The sequence below is a fragment of the Penicillium angulare genome, assembly GCF_028827245.1.
Source record: "Penicillium angulare strain IBT 27051 chromosome Unknown utg000008l_segment0_segment0, whole genome shotgun sequence".
Classification (NCBI taxonomy): Eukaryota; Fungi; Ascomycota; class Eurotiomycetes; order Eurotiales; family Aspergillaceae; genus Penicillium; species Penicillium angulare.
This window is the reverse complement of record NW_026623167.1, coordinates 602,123-621,655: the sequence shown is the minus strand read 5'-3', so window position 1 is coordinate 621,655 and position 19,533 is coordinate 602,123. Positions and strand designations below refer to the sequence as shown.

At 44.8% G+C, this 19,533-nt stretch overlaps 6 protein-coding genes across 6 annotated transcripts; 3 read left to right on the top strand and 3 right to left on the bottom strand.

Annotated features, from left to right (window-relative positions):
- Positions 1-792: 792 nt before the first annotated feature.
- On the top strand, positions 793-2,478 carry N7478_010950 (Rad21/Rec8 N terminal domain protein; the record flags this gene model as incomplete). The annotated part of the gene is made up of 1 exon (XM_056927164.1): positions 793-2,478. One exon carries the CDS (start codon positions 793-795, stop codon positions 2,476-2,478), a length of 1,686 nt encoding a protein of 561 aa, XP_056774212.1.
- Positions 2,479-5,516: 3,038 nt separating this feature from the next.
- On the top strand, positions 5,517-7,060 carry N7478_010949 (DUF3237 domain-containing protein; the record flags this gene model as incomplete). Its single annotated transcript, XM_056927163.1, has 5 exons — positions 5,517-5,585; positions 5,684-6,181; positions 6,282-6,602; positions 6,667-6,961; positions 7,032-7,060. 5 exons carry the CDS (start codon positions 5,517-5,519, stop codon positions 7,058-7,060), a joined length of 1,212 nt encoding a protein of 403 aa, XP_056774211.1.
- A 4,247-nt stretch (positions 7,061-11,307) lies between these two features.
- Positions 11,308-13,158, bottom strand: N7478_010948 (FAD-dependent oxidoreductase; the record flags this gene model as incomplete). The annotated part of the gene is made up of 3 exons (XM_056927162.1): positions 11,308-11,514; positions 11,581-12,847; positions 12,905-13,158. The coding sequence occupies 3 exons, from the start codon at positions 13,156-13,158 to the stop codon at positions 11,308-11,310; spliced, it is 1,728 nt and encodes a 575-aa protein (XP_056774210.1).
- A 1,589-nt stretch (positions 13,159-14,747) lies between these two features.
- Positions 14,748-16,788, bottom strand: N7478_010947 (methylisocitrate lyase ICL2; the record flags this gene model as incomplete). The annotated part of the gene is made up of 5 exons (XM_056927161.1): positions 14,748-15,009; positions 15,070-15,493; positions 15,547-15,959; positions 16,021-16,309; positions 16,389-16,788. The coding sequence occupies 5 exons, from the start codon at positions 16,786-16,788 to the stop codon at positions 14,748-14,750; spliced, it is 1,788 nt and encodes a 595-aa protein (XP_056774209.1).
- Positions 16,789-17,460: 672 nt separating this feature from the next.
- On the bottom strand, positions 17,461-17,925 carry N7478_010946 (acyl carrier protein; the record flags this gene model as incomplete). The annotated part of the gene is given in 3 exon segments (XM_056927160.1): positions 17,461-17,529; positions 17,546-17,777; positions 17,813-17,925. The coding sequence occupies 3 exon segments, from the start codon at positions 17,923-17,925 to the stop codon at positions 17,461-17,463; spliced, it is 414 nt and encodes a 137-aa protein (XP_056774208.1).
- Positions 17,926-18,734: 809 nt separating this feature from the next.
- N7478_010945 (uncharacterized protein) lies at positions 18,735-19,220 on the top strand (the record flags this gene model as incomplete). The annotated part of the gene is made up of 1 exon (XM_056927159.1): positions 18,735-19,220. The coding sequence occupies one exon, from the start codon at positions 18,735-18,737 to the stop codon at positions 19,218-19,220; it is 486 nt and encodes a 161-aa protein (XP_056774207.1).
- Between the last annotated feature and the right edge of the window lie 313 nt (positions 19,221-19,533).

Sequence of the window (19,533 nt, the reverse complement as noted above, 5' to 3'; positions counted from 1 at the left end):
ATCTCACTTCCACTCAAGTGGCACAAAACACCATCCAGCTTTCCATTTATTTACTCATTCACTTACTCAACGCAATCAAATCATCCCGTTATCTCACCATCCACTACTCATTCAACCCACCACCCCTACCTCCATATAAGCACACTCGTCAAGATGTTCTACAGTCACGAGAGTAAGACTCCCACCCACAGAACTGAGATACCACGCGATCGAACGCGTTAGGCCTAACTCATTCCTCTACAAGTACTCACATCACCTGAACATGGCGTCGCAACCATCTGGTAAGCATCTCCACTACTCCCTCCAAAAAAACATTCTTGCTCACCCACGCCAGGCTCGTTGCAACTCTTGGATCCCGATCCATCACGCGGAGAGTTAACAGAAAAGCCATACTTGACGTCGACGTGCCCGAAGCATGCAGAGTCATCGTTAATCCCCAAGCACCTATGGCCTTACGACTACAAGGAAACTTGCTGTATGTTTAGAATTTCTCTTCCGCATATTCCAACTATCTACATCTCCAACTTCGATCACTGATCTCCTTCATCTTCCACTCAGATATGGTGTTTCTAGAGTATACCATCAACAGTGCGGATATACACTTCTCGACGCGCAAGCAATGCACGACAAGATGTTCTCGATGCTAAAGATGCTCCCAGGAGGAGGACTAGATCCCAGTGCCGGGAAAACCAAGTATCCCCCTCTCATTTCCTCCTTTGAGCCCTGCATTTTAATACCAATACTTAATCGCACAGACCAAGCAGTCTCCTCATACCCTATGATCCATCTTTCATGCCCGAAGCCAATCTTCCCGGTCTCAACATCGACTTCTCCCTCCTCGATATAATCGTCGGTGAAAACATGAGCCAGAAAGCAAATCTCTGGGCTAAGTCCCCGTCAATGAGCAACTCAAGCACCTCGCGACTTAGTATCCATCTGGATCTCGGCTCGGACGATATTCTAAGTGATGGACATATACTTGATATCGTCAATGAGGAAACGGTGTCTACTCGAAAGCGCAGTCTTTTCGGAATCGAACCCTCAGGGGTCTTGGGCAATGAAGAGGGGATTTTGCTTCAGCCTGATTTCGAGTTCGATGAAAATGGGGCTATTTTCGAGTTTGACGCTAGTCATCTTTCACCAAGGAAGAGACGGAAGTTTACTGCTCAGCAGGTTGATGATGGATTCGTTGTCTTTGATCACAATGAAGATAGTATGGATCTCACTGCGGATATGGCTTTCGTTGGAAATGGGGATACTGAGATGACGAAGCTTGATGGTACAAGTATCCATGAGCAACAGATCATTGATCTAACTGGGGAAGAGCCGTTGAATCAAAACCAAAACCAAAACCAATCCGTTGAACATGAGCTCATCGAACCTGTAATCCAGCGACAAGTCCGACACCGAATCCGAATCATCAAATATATTGATCCCGACAACACTACAACAGTCCGCAATTCAGACCTCGCACAATGGAACAACGAATACACCTCCAACATGGCCTACGCGTCGAATCAAAAACAGCAAAACAAGATCCAAACGACTAGTAAGAAAAACGCCGCATTTTACGTCTACGGTCAAGGAATAGGTTATGTAGGCATAGGCCTAGGCCAGAACAAAAAAGATCATCCGCTCAAATGCTTCTCCGGTATATCGCTTTTCAATGCCCTATGTCGAGAATCGGAACAGCTCACCACACCCAAGAAACCGGGCAGACCTAGCAAAGACCCAGATACGGAGGTGGAAACTGATACTGAAGTACATCGAAACGGGAACGGTGGACCTCAAACCAAAAGACTGGACTCCCTTGATATCGAAATAGGCCGACATGCACCTTCGAGTCTGCTGGATGAACAATCAATCCTAATGCCATGGAATATCATCGCATCAGCCCAAAGTTCCCGCATCGCACATCTAGGTAGTCTAGGTGACCTCTCTGCAAAATTCGGCGAAACCAGCCTCCTAAGGCACTCCCATTCACGCCGTCTAACAAGTGCTTCTCCCCTCGCTGGACGGGGATACCTTGATCCATCCGAGCGACAGGGAAGTCTATCTTTACTAGTCGATGACGGGATCGGCGCTGGAGTTGATTTCTTCAACGAAGACCTCGAAACAACACGATATCTTGAGGGTGAACTTGCAACTGATCGCGAGAGTATCCAGGCTTTTTCAAGAAGGGTATCGGCTATTCAGCGTGTAGCGGGGCAACTAGATCAAGAGAGTTTGAATTTCTTTGAATTTATCCAAGAGAAGATGGGGAGTTCGAACGAAAGGGAAGGGCAAATGGAGATGCGGTTTTCGGAGTTGTTAGCGCCGGAGTCTACTTCGAGGGTTGTTGCTACGCAGGGTTTGATGAATGTGCTTACGCTTGCTACTAAGGGGGTTCTGAGGGTTAGGCAGGAGAGGTATAAAGATACGAGAGTTGATATTTTGGGGGATAGGTATCGGTATGGGGAGATTTTCATGAGAATGTGAGTGGTATTGTGGGTTGAGGGTTCGGGGGCGTGAGTGATGGATGGATGGGCTTCTGGAGGATTCGATATTATGGTTTGATTTTTGATTTTCTTTTCTTATTATTTTGCTTTCTTTTTTTGATTTTTTTCTTGAGCTTGGCGGTTTGCATTTCACCTTTCTTGCTTGTGTTTTTATTCTTTATTCTTTCGATGATTGACTGCAGTTTTGCGTTTACTGTGATTGTGACTGCGACTGTCTATTTTATTTCCAGTTATAGTTACGAGATATGCAACGGATAGGTGAGGTAGACCTGATAATTTAAAATTGTTTACTCTGATTCAGTAGAATCATCTATATTAAAGAACTTCCTGTCCAATATGTAGTCCTTTGTCTCGATATTAATGGATGTCTAATATTGCTATTCTGTAATATTGGCCATTTCCTTTGACGGCCTGAACTATATCTCTAAAACCACTCATGGTCTCGTTTGATTTCATTGACTATAAATAATTTCGATATTCATTTGATTGATAGTTGCTCCTATCTCGAAGTATCGATGCTATCTATAAGCCATCTATGCAATGTTGTCCCGATCAAAGTGAACCTCCATCTACTATACAATGCTCAACATTTTACTCCCCTTAAGTGCCAGTTCATCTAAATAGGCAATACATTGCAATAACCATATCACAAGTCCGAATCTTAGTCCAGATTCAAATATTACAAGCTCCTGTCCTTTCCCACTTCCCCTCTTATCCTCATTTCCCCACATTTCCACCTCCAACGCTCCCCACTTCGTACAACCTGTATATCAAGCCCATATATTCCTCCACATCCACAATCATTTAATCCCAGTTTTCCCAACTCTACCTCAAAGCCAAACTTTATTCATCCATCCAACTCAATTATTAAAATGTCAAACCCAAACCTAACCATAATCCTCCCCGCCGAATACGGCCTCCCCCTCAAATCTGCCCACCTCCTCCTCACAACCCCCTAGAAGCTAGAAGCCGGCATAGCCCTTACAAAAGACCGCATGCACCACATAGCAGCATCAACATACATGAAATCCTGCACCTCAAAAGTGATAACCTGGTGGTTCGGCTGGATACACAACACAGAACAATATAAACTCTGGCATCCGCGTGACCACGTTTTCTCAGACGGGATCGGCCCCCGAGGAAATAAAAGCGATTACATCGGTGGTCATCATCTTGTTGAAGAGTATATTGGCAGTCATCTGGCGAAGTTGAAGATTTCTTTTTTGGATCCGGGGGTTTATTTTGGGGAGAATTGGGAGGAGAAGTTGAGGGTGAATGGGTACCAGGTTGCTATATTTGTGGACGGATTGGGAGGTGGGAGCCTGAGAAGGAGGAGGAGGAGGAGGAGAAGGAGGAAGAGAAAGAAGCTTTTTATACTGGGCATGTTATTCATCTCATTAAATAGGAGGAGGGAGGGGTGATGATGCGTTCGAGTCTTTGGTTGGGGGATGTTGAGGGGGTTGATGATGTGGAGGTTAGACGGGGTCTTGTGCCGGAGGGACTTGCAATGGGGCTTTGAAGCATGCTACGGAGGAGATGGCTATTTTGGGGACTATTTTACCTGAGTTTTATAGGGGAAATGTGGGGGTTGAAATTGACTCACGTTTGTGAAGTTGGTTGTTGGAAGGGTCATGGTCTTCGTTGATCTATGAAATGTATGAAGATCTGGTCATTTTTCGTAATTATAAGTCGAATCATTAATTTGTCTGAACTGAGAAATAGCACGCCATAACGGATAAATAAAGAAGAAAATTTGAATTATTATGTATTCGATTAACTAAGAATCTGAAAAATATATTAAGAAAAAATCTTGTTATAATAAAATTAGTGGGACTTATACTTATATCATGAACTTGAAGTATCACGATATTGGCTGCCACTTGAATAAGGCCATTTGGTGCCTCAGGTCATCCTGTTCCAAGTTTGGAGTCTTGCATAGGTCAGTGCGCGCTACAGCTATAAAGTAGGAAGAGATAGGACCCAAAATTCAAGTTCTTATCAAATACAGATAAGAACTGAACTAAAATTAAAGTATTTAAGATTTCTTTCAAAATCCGTATTGATCTCTCGTGCATATGGTTCTGGCTGTTTACACTTACGCGTTATACCATAATCTTACCAGGAACCCGTAAGGGGTCAAGACCGTTGACAGTATCGCGTACAGGATACAGGAACAGGGTCAAAAACGCTCAGTTATAATACTGGCATACCTAAACCGATCTATAGATTTGTAAAAATACAGCCCTGGAGGATGATGATACTTATTCTGGGATTCATAGAGAATTTACTATCGGAAATTCCATTTTGTCTGTTTCTGTGTTCCTTCTTTTCTTTTTTGCTTCTTATCGGCCTTTTTTTTTGTGCGCTTAGAAGGGGGAAGGGCGGTTCTTAACCGAGCGCGTTCGGTCGGCAGTGCTGGGAGCGAACTGCTTGGCAGTGGAGGGTATATGATAATATTTTAGATAAAGGTTGTGAGATGGAACATTTAAGATATTGAGGAAGATAGATATATTATTGCCTTGTTAGTATTTAGTTTACATACTAAGTAGCCTTGTGTTTCTGTGTGGCTGTATACTCTACGGATTAGCTGATGAGGCTTGGTTGTGGACAGAGATAGTTGGGATATTTCAAGTGCAGTGGTACCTGGGGGGTATACAAGATTATAAACAAGAATTCTAGAAGACTAAACTAAGAGTACAAACTTATATAGATATATCAAAGAATAGATAATGTAAAGATAATCATCTTTAGCCAGACTGTCTGTTAAACGTAATACGGGTTCTGAAATACTCCGAACCAGTCTCATAATTACGCGCGTGTGTTATTTCCTCAGCCGTATTTCTTGTCTTCGTCTTTCCATTTCTTCCCTCCCTCCCGTCTTCCTTCCCCTACTCAAATCTTCCCCTCAGTCTTTCACCCCATCTAACCATCCCTTTCAACTACCCCTCGCGTTGGAGCGCGTTCTTCTAGGTTTTTGATTTATTGTAACGGGTACTGTATCTTCCTGATATTCCCATCATGGGTCGTACCGTCGACCAGGAGGTGCACGCGGCGTTTGTCGAGTTCCGCGCCAAGGAAGATGACAAGGTGCGTGAATGTGTATTTCGTAATATTTCAAACCCACCATAAACTGAGCCCGTCACTAACGTACCAAACCCTCCGTTTTTTGGGTTTGTTTACTATAGTGTCTCTCCGTCCAATGTATCTACTGCCAACAGATCCGCGCAAAGAATACTTCGCGACAGAAGCAACATCTCCTCGAATGTCCCGGCTTGCGCGGTCACCCTAACGCGCCCCAACCTTCCCAGCCCGCCCAGGCCTCCAACGGCATCGGTCCTACCAACGGATACCCCGGTACCCCCAATGGTCCAACAACAGCTGCACCTGGCCCAACCGGTCCTTCCATACCTACACCTAATGGTACTTTGATGGGAAATGGTGTCAATCCTCATGCAACACCGATCGGTACCCCATTAGCGAGCTTGCAGAGTCGTCCTCCACCTATGACAACTCCAGGCCCACCCGCTGTCGGCGCTCCCCCGGGTTCCGCGCCTTCGTCCGTTCCTCCACCGCGTCCTACTCCCAAACCAAAGGCTAAGCCAAGTTCTTCCAGCTTGCCTGCGCCTCCGCTGGATGATGTTCATGCTGCCTTTGTTGAGTTCCGTGCTAAGGAAGAAGACAAGGTATGTACTTCTTTCTTAAACCTGCTTTTAGCCTGATGCGACATTGGGCTTGAAGGTGGACCCACCCTACAAATGTAAGACGAGACTAATCAAGGAATAGTGTCTGTCCGTTCAATGTATCTACTGCCAACAGGTTCGCGCAAAGAACACTAGTCGCCAACGACAGCATCTACTTGAATGCCCCACCTATCTTAGCGTCATGAAGGATTCGATTCCTGCCAACAACCTCCTCCACACATTCCCTGAGGGTGATGTTGCGCGATCACTTCAGATCCCTGCGCCCACTCTTGAGCTTGATTTCCGCATGAGCATCAAGATGAACCCCAAGGTTCCTGTCGGTCAGAGCATTTGGGGCCACCGAGAATGGGTCTCTTTTATTGGTGGTCAATGGGCAGGTCGATGGGGCAAGGGTATTGTTCTCGTAAGTTCCCTCATTTAATCTTAATCATTATTTGGTCGCTGTACATATCTAACATTTAAATTAGCCCGGTGGTCAAGATACCCAAATCGTTACCAAAGATCAAACTACCAAACTCAGCGCAAGCTACCTTCTCCAGACTGTTGAGGATCCACCTGCTTTCATTGTGGTCAAGGCTGAAGGCTGGCTCACCGGTGCCAAGGACGTCCTTGAAAAGGTCAATGACCAAACTACTGCCGATGGAATCAACCCCAGTAGCTACAAGTACCGTCTCAACCTATCGATGGAGACTGGTGATGAACGCTTTACTTTCTTGAATTCTCTGATGTGGATCGGTAGCGGTTGCCGCCGCGGTCACGAAGGTATGCACAAACTATTCCTTTTTTTTTGTCCTCCCATTCATCATAAGTCAAACGCTAATACTCAACATAGTTATCTTCGATGCGTTCCGCGTCAACTAAACCAAAATGATCCCTCGCTCTTCTGTCGTTTTTTAAGCGTAGTTTTTTCTTCTTCTTTATTTATTTGGGTTGGAAAAATGGTGTTCTCTTCTTCTCCAGTCAATGTCCTTGTATCTGTGGCGCCTTACGAACTTTCCTCTTTGAGCCAATGAATTTGTATTCTGAATCACCCCTCTGGAACATTTCCATTTTTATATTTCCAATCAAATGATTCTCTCGATCTTATCCCGCGCTCCTTTATTTTGGTTTATCCTCGAACAATTTGCGACTTGGTATGAGATGTGGATCCAATATCAATCACGACGCGATGATATAATATGGTATGATCACGCGTCTCAGATGCTTCTTATTTTTTTTTACGTTTCAGTCCTTTCCCTGGAACCAATATCCTTCTTGCGCTTTCTCTATCTCTCTATCTATTCGAATTAATTGATTTATTACTAGAATGTCAAATCTGTTATTTATTGCCCGTGTATTAGATTGTCTCATTAAGACTTGTAAGTTGTCCCTAACCGTTCGGTATTCGCGACTCCGCGTATTCCCCAGATTAACATACGGTATCCACTCAGCTGCATGTATAAAACACTTGTAAATCTGGAATGCTCTAGCTTCAAGGTTTAAATCTAATATTAGAGATATCAATACCGTTTTATTTCTAGCTCGATATAGGAGCAATTCTACGTTTTTATATAGTATTATACTAATAATACTGCCTGCGCCTAAGAGCCGGGTACTTAGTACATGTAACTTGAAGCAGCCTTACAGTCTTAAGATGAATTATAGTCCGACATACCTAAGTCCCTCAGACTTTATCTACTTGGATATTTAGTAATCTGAAATCACTTTAAGCTTCTATATTCGAATTCAATAATCATCTTTTTATTTAACTATATTTGGATTAGTTTAGTACCAGTCGCCATACTAGGTAGGTAGGTAGTTCAAATTCAGGTTCAGGTACGGTATCTTTCCGGGTTCTTGTATGCCCATTCTGGGATGTACACGCTGATTTCGGGTACACAATACCCCCGTACTTACGGGCTGTAGCGCCCGATACCCGGTACGATCGTGAATTTTGGAGAAATTTTGAATATATATTTCAGTTCTAAGGCAGGAATAGATATAACCTTCAAGTTAGTCTAGAATATTCGTCGGCTGACTCTTTATACCTTCAGCGCCCGAAGAACATTATTGGGATGTATTAGAGTATTCTATCTTTTATTTTGGCTGTTTCGAATATTGAAATCTTGTAATTCAACTTTGTGATTAGTTATTAGCACGATTCGAGTTTACCTATTGGTGTTACGCCCGGCGCCATATGGTGACAATTTGTGGTCGGATACTACAATCAGATAGTAGGGGTTTAGTATTGTTGATTTCAAGTTAATGGACTGGTGGAATTCCACGGCTATCAATATTACTCAATTTCTATTATTTCTAGTTGAATCCTCCAAGGCTCTTTTATTACACATGACCTTTTCATATCCTTCTCTCTAAACGCATCACGACGTCCAGGACTTACATTATCTCAGAAGGCCGTTAACAACATTATATCATACAGAAAAATATGAAACACATTTTATTAACTCCTCTCAACCGTAAAATCGGTGGTTCTGTGAATATGAAAGCTAGGAGATGGCCCTGTAGTATGTTCCGCACTTATACTACTAATTCCCGACGAGTTATCATCCACTCCTATCCCAATGGTTGTGGAATTATTCTGATATTCCGTGTCCAAGATGGTTTGACTGCTACTCTCCACTCCATAGGAGTCCCAGGTCCTTTTCTTATTATTTGGACGTGTGCTTTCGAGGTGATAATCCGGATCCGATCCACGATTGCGGTATGAAGCGAAATTGTAAGCGAATGCTTTAAAGAGCGGACCATAATGTGGAATGCAGGAAACGATGACCTGAATAGTTAGTTTGAAGTGCGATATGGGGATATAAACCGGCTAGGTAAGACTCACACCTAGGCTAACCTCGACGATGGACCATAGAATTAGGTTTTTGCTGTCGGTATAGGTTTTCAGGTTTTTGACGCTGAAAATTCGAATTATTTGAATTGCGGTGACGAAAAACCCGAGACAAAACATGCAACTCAGCACAATCTGTAGCAGATAACGCAAAACTGTTAGATTTTGATGCTCTGTAAAACGTCATGTTTATTGAAGAAATTTACCTTTTGGCGGACTCGAAGCTGTAGCTTCCAGAGTACCGGTAGAGGAAGAGCGATTATAGCCAGATCGAATCCAATGTTGATACCTGCCAGTCCTGCAGTGTTTAGAGTTAGCCTTGGAATAAAGGGGCACGAATTGCTGGAATAAAATTCGGCGAGATATACCGTAATAGAATTTGACGCTGTCTATACAAGTTCCATCAACTGATGTATCCCATATTTTGGCAACCTGAGCGCGTTAACCTTGAAACCCATATCCAGACCAGCATTTAGACCCACTGGTGAGCATGTAAATGACATGATGAATGTTAAAATGACTTGAGTAATTGAGACAATCATTATGACGCCAATTATTATATTCCGATATGAAGTGACGAAGCCCCCGATTCGAAGATACGAAGCGAGCAATGCCACCTTGAAAAACAGAAGATCGAGAACGTAGACAGGACCACCAGCATATTGTATCTGTAAATAAAAAGAATTCATCAGCCCAATTTCGCGAATAAGCTGATTGCTTTTAGTACCTTGCTAAAAGGAATGACGTTCTGCAAAGGAAAATAGGCTGCACTTAGCCCTTGACCCCATCGAGTTTCTTGTTAGGAGTTATTAGCTTCATATCCTCTCTTTCCTAGGTTGATTAATTATACTTACGCGCCATCATAATACTGGCATATGCTAGTGTCAAAAGTGAAGCTACAAGAGCTGCATAGTCGTCATACCAGGGATATCGTTTTGTGCGCAGTCGTACAAAAAAACGCAGGCAAACTGCAAGAAAGGATAATATGGAGAAAACCAAGCTGATTGCAATTACTCGAGGAATTTCGCTGTTTGGATCATTTCCATGGAAATTATGAACCCAACTCATGCCGTAATGTTGTAGAGCGCTGCATTAGAGAAGAAGATCCAAGACGGAAACCAGTTGGAAATCGTTATGCGAAGGCCGCCCAGCTTATTTGGACGGGAATACCCTTGCAACTTTGGATGTAGATCAAATGGGGGCTATTTCAAAAATAGGAAACTGGTGATCATATTTACTTAGCGATCAAACCCAAAAGCTTTTAATGAAGGTACATCATCTCCGTCGAACCTTTCATGCAGACCACAGAGGGCGAATATTCCTTTAATTTCAAAAGTTCTTTTTGTGTTTCCAAACAAACCACACCACTTATGACTTGTATTTGGGTTTGTTCAAAATCCAAAAATCATCATTTAGCGCAAATCGAGCCTAATATGTGAAGTTCAGTTTGAGATTATCCCGGATACACATTGGCATGAACATTTCCATTAACATGCAATCATACAATGGTAGCTCCTGGTGTATGTAGGAATGATGATATAACTAGTACCATTCGCCTTTTTCTGGCTAGTTCCAGCTACCATTTACTTCTTCTTAGATTCAAAATCATGTTCAGCATGTGCCGACCCAAAGGATTTAGATGCCCCACTATCAGAGGCTCAGGCCTCTTGTACAGTATATAAATCTAATCCACCAGGAAAAAAACTTGATTCTCATCGGACTGTACAGAGAGAGCAAATATCAGTACGAGTGGTGAGTAGTTCTCTTAGTAGGCCCCAATTGATGATATGACTCCGAGAGGAAAGAGATAGTAGATATCTTCACAAGAAAGATGTTTAAGATTTTGTTCACCATGTTAAAAGGTGGGAACGCTAACAGAATAGGAATTACCGATGATCAGAGACGGGCGCAAATCCCCACTACAATAGGCACTTCATACATGAAAATGCGGGGCGATCTGTTATGGGTAGAAAGGAAAAGGCGGGTATCCACACTCCATGGTGGGTTAAGTACAAAGGTTCCCCCCCATCGCAGAAAGCACATGGAAAATGACAAAGGAATGAGTACAATGGAATGGACCTTATAGATTCAACCCTATTTACTTTGTTCCATCTACAAAATGTCGTTGTATCCAGGACTAATAAGTTTCGGTTGTCGAGGATCGGCAAGGCTCGCGCATGCAACTCTTTTCATCGGCGTACGGCACCAAACAGGGCTCCAAAAGCGACTATGTTATAGCCGAATACACTAGGAATGCTCCGCCAGGGGTGTCGATTTACTGCTGACGGAACTGCGCCCAACTCGAGTTCCACTTGCCTACTTGGCACAGGCGGCCATCTTCTCGCTCGGCCCATTCATCGGACCCAACCGCGGTAATTCCATAAAAGATGTCGTTCGGGTCATATTTAGCTTTAGCTTGGCGTAAAGCTGGGTAGTTGCGACCATAAAACGCCGTTTTGAAGTTCGGTTGGCGGAAGTCGGCCTAAAAGTTCGTATTATTAGAGACAAGTGAAAGGCATAATCGGATTGAAAACCAACATTGACGTACCTCGTTCATATAGGCCCCCGAGTTAGGAGCAATGGCCTCTATCTTTGGCATAAAGACATCAGTCATTTTGCGCCGGTAGGCCAGCATCAATTTATCATCATTCCATTCCCACGGGGTAGTGAGAGTAGTGGCAATGATGGCCTCTCTCCATGCAGGCAACACGGAGTTGTAGACATCACCGGCTACTTCGCAGGAAACATTAAGGCCGACGCCGATAAATGTACCGCCGTCCTCAACGATCTCCCGATATGCTTGCACTAAGCCTTTGTTGTTGTTCTTGATCACAGATCGAGGAATGAGCCAGCCTCCATATTGGGCTTCGCCTACACCAATGGTACGCTGCTCCGCCGTGAACTCGTCGTAGTAACTAGCGTACTGATCGGATGATAAAGTGTAATTGATGCCCAGGCGCTTTAGGCCCCGTAGAAAAGGATTCAATAATGAAACCAACTCATTTTCGGGAATATTTGGGCCTGTTAAAGGGGAAATAGCAAAGCTGGTGTTGGTGTAGAACCAAATGCTCATTGCACCTGCATCGACCAGAGCGACAAGGTTGGTGTGGTAAATGGCAATAGCTTCAAAGAAGGTGTCCTGTGTGATATTGGCATTGGTGAAAGACAGTTTCAAGCCGGACACAGGGGTACCTGGATGAGCTTTAGAAGTCATAGAATAAACAACACCGTAAGTACCTCCACCTCCACCACTAAGCGCCCAGAATAGATCGGAGTATTCATTATCACGGGTCGCTGTGATAAAATTCCCGCTTCCGTCAACCACCTCCCATTTTAGGACTTGATCGGCTGCCAAACCATAGCGAGAAGCAAGCGCAGAATGACCACCACCTTGGCTGTATCCTCCGGCAAGACCGACGGTTGGACATTCACCACCGACCACTTGAAGTCCCGCTTTATCCGCTGCTTCGTAGGCTTCAAATCCTTGTATGCCAGCCCCTATGGTAATAGCGGATCCATTATAATGCTTGGAGTTGTACTCGTGAATTTCTAGACTCTTGAGGTTATGAGTCCAAATTCCAAGAGCACCAGCGCCGGTTGACTTGCCATTGTAGTCGTGACCAGTATTGCGGACAACAACACGGATGTTATGCTTTGTCGCAAAGAGCAGTGCCTTTGAGATGTGAATAGCAGAGCTCACATTTACAGCATAGCGGACATAGTTTCCTAGACCGCATGGTTTGGAAACTGGATGGTAGGGGTCACAAGTGCCATTGGCGAAGAACGGAGCCATGGCAGATGAAGAGGACTCATAGCTACATAGTTGATCAGCAACTTAGCATACTTGAAAATCAAAAGAGATCTATACTCACTGTTCCTCTGGCAGCTCCCATCCTGCTTTCAAAATGGCACATTCAGTCACATTGTAACTTGGGGAGTGACATGGGGCACCCAGTGGAATGGTTTTTACCAGTTGTCCGTCAATTGACTCATTAAATCGAGACCAGATATTCTCAGAAGGCCAACAGTCATCTCCAGGAAAGCAGCGACAGGAGGAGGATGTTGAACCTGAACCTCGAGCGGAAGCTGTCAGGAATGCGACCGCAAGGCTAAGGCGAACAAGCATTGCGGGGGAGGTTAATGTATTCCAAACTCAATGGAGAGGGTAAGAACAGCAAAGTCAGTGGATATGGTTCCTTTAATAAGATCATGCGCTTAGAAGCGACAAACTTAGTTCGCTTAGACGGAATGGAGAAGTTTCAAGTTGCTATGCAAGGACCGGCCGGTTGTGCATTGTACAGGTACATGGCATAGTCTCATGATTTCTGTGCCGTGTCCCGTTCAAAACCAAAGCAACATCCTAACAGAGGCTTGTCTCCACCGCGGAGAGAAAAGACCAAGGAGTAGGGGTATTATGCATCAGATCATGCGCTAAGTTCAATACAGAAGTTGAGATTGGGGGCGAAGTAGATCCTCCGCAGGTTAGCTCATGTGCGGCCAGGTGAACTTTGACGTTCATCCTACGAGAGATTTCATTCGAAATAGGTATCAAAATGCGTGTGCTGTAATATGTTTTCCACCGGGAGTGGAAGACGATGATCGTGAGACTGTTGGGGGTAACGTAATTCCCGCCCGGGTGGGCCACATCGCCTATCACCATATATTTGAACTAGAATATAAATACCAAAAAACCATTATATTTGAAAATATATCTACTGGGGCACCAGATAATTGAATGACCTATATTCTGACAGCCGCTACACCTTGCCTGCCGCCGTCTGGTTGGTGGAGGTGGTAAAACAGGTGGTTCAATAGGCCCTGGTGGAGGTTGCTCAACACGTTCAATTGGCTTAATTGGCTGCTCAATAAGCTGTGAGGCCTCTTCAACAGTTAATCCTCCTTTGTGTATTACTTATCAATTTGATCGTGTACGCTTCTGTCGTTTCTTCTCATTTACAGTGCGTAAATCAGTATTTTCCTTTGCTAGAAGTGCAGCGTTATGCATTGAGAGATAGCAGCCTTTGATAATCTGATCGAGTGCAATCTTTGAAGGTGTCGGAGGGCTTTTTGAACGTTCTTTAAGTAATGCCTTGAGTGTAGAAGCTTGTTTTTGAAGCTGGAGAACTGTTCTTGGTGTTTTTGTAAAAAAATACTTGATCTGCTGTTTGGCCGATTTCCTGGAGGTGTAGGTGTGAGGCACCTACACCACTATTTGAACACAAAGGGTGTACACGATCTAGTGGGAAAAAGAAACCCTGGCCCTCTTTTAATATTTATTGTCAAAATATCTGTTACGTATTAGAGTACTGTATGTGTGGATGAGACGGTGTTGGAGATCGTGGGGATATTAGTATCTATCATGACAAGTTCGACTTTGAGGTTTAGATAGCTGCCACCTAGCACCAGTCTTACCAGTAGTTCATCAAATGTGAGTTTGCTAGGTCCATGTAAATAACCTTTGATTCAGTGGAATAACCATGCGTCTACTTACAGGGATTGTGTGATTCATTGAAATTTATAGGTGGAATGCACTTCAAGATGCCTTTATGTCTTAACAGCTGCTCAATAACTCATTCATCGGTGTATGATTCCGATTAAGGCATAGTGTATGAACTAAAAATAAAATTGCATGCTAATACAAGATAATCACTACTTGCGATTAAAAGCCTACTCTCAGTTAGTATGTGTGCGTCGATAATTCATCATTACGCTATTTTACTGACCTTTTTCTGTGTTGCCCTCGCCCATACTCTTGCTACTGCTGCTTCCACTTTGGATCGCACCCAGGATACCATCGATGTAAGGCGCACCACTCCACTTCTGGTGAGTGAGAACGTCGACACCAAGTTCCTTCTCACGAGCTTGAATAAGTCGCACGTAGGCAAGCATGCCATCGTCCTTGAATGCTCGAGACAATTCGGTTGTAATGGTTGCGTTAGAATGAAGACCGGCTAGAGAGATTAATTGCAATACAAATCTGGGGTAGCTGTTAGCAAATATATTCTGAAAATTGACTGATGAAAGATGATAAACTCACCCGTGCTTGGCAAGATCCCAGATGAACGATTTTAGTGAAGCTTCGTCGAATCCTTGGCTCATCCAGTTGAACGAAGGACTCAAGTTGTACACGAGCTTCTTGCCTGGGTACACAGCGCGGACTTCACCGGCCAGTTCGCCGGCCTTCTCAACATTCGGGTCACCGGTTTCAACCCAGAGAAGGTCGGCGTATGGTGCGAATTCCTTGGCACGCTTTGTGGCGGCTGGGAATCCTGCGCGGTAGTGATAGAATCCTTCACGTGTGCGTGGGCTATCACATGACCAGACTACTGGAGTCTTGGTGTAGTCATTTGCCAGTGCACGACGACGAGAGAAAGAGAGGTTAGGGTTTTCCTGGACGTGAGCCTTGTATGCATCTCGGGAAGCTTGAGGGGCACCCTCAGCTTGAAGGTGGGCATCAACGGCTAGGAATTGTTAGCTGGGAATATGCGGAAGACATAGAAAGTTGAGAAAATACCCTCATCCAAGCTAACTAGCTTGTGTCTCTTGACCCAGTCAAGCTCGTAAGCGTCAATTTCAGTTGGCGAGGCACCCTCGCGCTCCATTGCCTGCAAAGTCTCGGCCAATGGCTCCACCTCTTCAGTGACTCCGAGAATGAATTCATGGTCGCGAACGTCAATTGCACTGCTGAGAAGCTTTCCGCTCTCTGAATCTGTACGTGCGATGACCAAGTTTTCGCATCCCATCATATCCCACTGGAATCGCGTTGCCACCAACCGGTTAATGTGTTCGCCCATCGGTACGAGAACCTTGCCAGCCAAGTGTCCACATTTCTTTCCTCCGTGAAGCTGGTCTTCAAAGTGAACAGCCGCGGCACCATTTTCGGCAAATAACTTGGCGAGCTTCAGAACTGCTGAGAGACCACCATGTCTATAAACCGACCCAAACGCATTAGCTTCTGAGGCCTCTAGATTGGGTATTGGTAACATACCCGGTATCACCATCGGCAATGATCGGTCGCAAATAATCCACATATGGAGTTGTGTTGCGCTCTTCTGATGTCAATTTCCGCCTTACATCCCATTGTTTACGGTCGTGCATCGATTGCGCCTTGAAAAGTCGCTGGACCTGATTCGGCACGGTGTTGTAAGGGTAATCGCCGAAATCGGGGGAGACCTCGTTCGTTGAAGTAAGGAGGGACGAGCATGCCCAGCCGGAGATATACAGAACCTCTTGATGTGGCGCTTGCTGGGTCATTTGTACAGGGTCAATGGCACCCACTATTTACCCCGCGTATTAGCTGGCCGGGGTTCCACACGTCGCGTAACATCTTGGAAGCTCCCAAGGCCTTCAACTCACTGGTGTGTACCGGCTCCCCCATTTCCGCGCGTTCGTTCAACAAATTGAACAATTTGCGCGCCATCAAAGAGCTAGGATATGTCTGCTGCAGCGAGCCGCGCTTGCTCACAACATCCTCGGCAGAGTACGGTCGCTTGATGCCCTCGTACCGAGGAGAATTCCACCACTCCTGCACGTCGCGCACTTGTTGTTCGTATAGCGCATCTTCAGCTGCACCTGTCTTCTCCGCCGTCGAAAGCAGTTGGTATTTGTCTGAGGGTAGTGTTGTGGACACTGGGGGTTGAACGGGCGGTGATGACATCCGAGGATAGCCGCATGTGAACGAGCGCAGGGCGAGACGGGATGGTGTAGACCGGAGGGGGAGATGGCGAGGAAGTCGTCGGGGTATGGAGCGGAACATTCTGAGCTCGAGAATTGAGGAGAATACCCGATGAGGTAGATTAAGAGGGAGAGGAGGAGAAAGAGAGAAGTAAGAAGGTGATTTACGTTGAACTATTTACTGGTGTTCTCCGCCCCCGCTGAACCTCGGGCCGCTGCTTGCTCTGGGGTTGTGCACGGTGTGGCTCCTCCGAAAACCGGTGCTTGACTAATCATCTGTTTATAATTTCTATAGACCATATGACCAGTCTCGACGTCCACATTCACATTCACATCCGCAATATCCGACATACCCGTTAACCAATACTGGCCGATTGGCCTGTACTGATGATTCTTCCTTATTTTCTCCCTCCGCGGGTCGGCGCGACGATTACAATGGACATATTGACGCCACTCATGTGCTTATGCAGAACGTTAGGCCGCTCCAATCACTTCAGAATTAAAATGAAGGATGGTGTAACAAACTACTACCATCGCGACTAGAGCTTAATGCCAGTTAATGTTGGTTCAGGTACTGGTATGAGCTATTGACTTGCCGCCTAAAAAGAGTCATTCCTATATCTCACTATAACTTGAGAGAGTTGTGTGTATTTTTAATTGCTAGCTACGCGAAGCAGTATTTATGGATAGTGGCACGTCTAGGGGATTGACACTAGTAGCAGTGGGTTCCCGAGGCCGGGAGACCAGGGTGGTATCATTTAAAATGATAGTACATGTAATCTTTTCCAACACCATTATGGATGAGGCAGCTGGCTTCGACTGGCTATCAACATACTTACCATTGCAAATGTTGCACCCCCCATAATTTCCAAAACAGCAACGTCTGCTATGAACTCCTTTGAGATCCAGTTACATAGCTCGACAGCCAACAATAAGTCTATCCGATAGGTATTGAAGGTAGCGTCTTCATCAATTATTGTGTCTTCCAGAATTAATCGGTAGGAGTGGATCATCTTATCAACCAAAGCCTGGCTGAATTTAGCACTAGTAGCCGACTCGGCTACGTGGACTCTACAGATCATATCTACACAACTACACAATCCTACATGGATTCTCCAAAGTATGGCTGCAAACCGACCATTCCAACTCTAGAGCTGACTGATGATTCGTTCGCAGTTTCACTCAGCCACAAAATAGCCATATAAATGAGATCATACATATTTTTGGGATGGTGGTGAAAACTAACTACTAATTTTAGCACTCTTAATCATTCCGTTCCCGCTGTGCTTAATTTAGTTCATCTACGCCGCAGTGGTACTCATCTGAGTATTCCCACGCTTGCTAAAAGAAGTTCTCTATTGCTCCTTTTCACTATGGCAGTGAGCACCAAGTATTCGGAGGCGTACCTCTAGCAAAACAAGCAATCTCAAGCTATCGGCGTTGTCATTCTCTACATCGTTTTAGAGACGATCACTCTTACTTTGAGACAAACCTCTAAGCAAATTGGTAGATTACGCTGGGGACTGGATAATACTTTGATAATTCTGGGCTTCAGTCTCTGTATGGCCGTTAATAGTACCTCCTTAGGTATATACTATAAGCTTTCCATATTTAGTAAACTCCACAGCTGAGACTACAATTCACCAAGCTAACATCTACAATAGTGGCATCGGCCTTCATAAAGCGCATCTTAAGCAAGAGGCCCTACATAAAATTGTTATCTAGGGACACTACATCATCATTATGCCCATACTCTATGCTTAAGCAATTATCCCTGCCAAACTTGCGGTTCTTCACTTATATCTAAGCTTATTTACAGACAAGAAACTTCGTATAGGGACCTACGTCACGGGGGCTGTTATACTTGGTACTTGGGTTTCCTGTACTGTCGCCGGGCTCCTCACCTGTCGGCCCTTGAGTTATTTTTGGACCGGGGAGGGAACTTGCTTTAATGTGAACGCATATTTCCATTGGAGTGGACTTCCCAACATCATTACGGATATTGCAATCCTCGCCTTACCCGTGCCGATGGTATACCATCTTCAGACCACCCGTCGCATGAAATTGGGTATTGCAACAACCTTTGCACTTGGCGGTGTTGGGTTGATCGCATCTATCCTTCGGTTTTACTTCTTTTTCATCTCAAATGCGCAGGTCGACGGAACATGGAACGCTTCCTCCTTCATTATGTGGTATGTCGTGGAGTGCGGCACCTATCAAGTTGCGGCCTGTTTCCCTCTCTATCGCCCACTTGTGAAGTTTATTGGGCGTAAAATGCACATGGTATCGAAAGGTGATAGCCGCGATTTTTCTGATGATACGATTGGCTCAAAGGCAACCTGCTCACGTGGAACGGATGAGCTGAAATTTGGGGGAAGATTCCATGGAATGAGAGGAAATAATTCGTCTCTGGATGAGGAAGATGATCTCGGCCTTGTGTCCGTTGGCGATCGGCGATCTGATTTGAGTCAAACAACTACCATTCAAGTAGATCGTAGCTTCTCTGTCCGCTAGGGAACTTGAAGCTGTCAATTCTCTGCTTTTAATATATTTCAGCTGGAACCTGACTGTGGCCCACTGCACTCCAACGTGACCGGGTCCCGCTGGCAACTTGAAGTGCCAGCGGGTGTTTCTGGGCTGCATCATGACATATCACTACTATTACTACTAGTAGTACGCCTAGTACTAGTTAAAATTTTATTCACGAATACTACGATCTACCTATCGGTCAACTGTATACTATGTCAACTTGATAAATATTGAATCACCTAGTACTACTACTACTACTACTACTACTACTACTAGTTCAAAAGACTCGAACTTGACT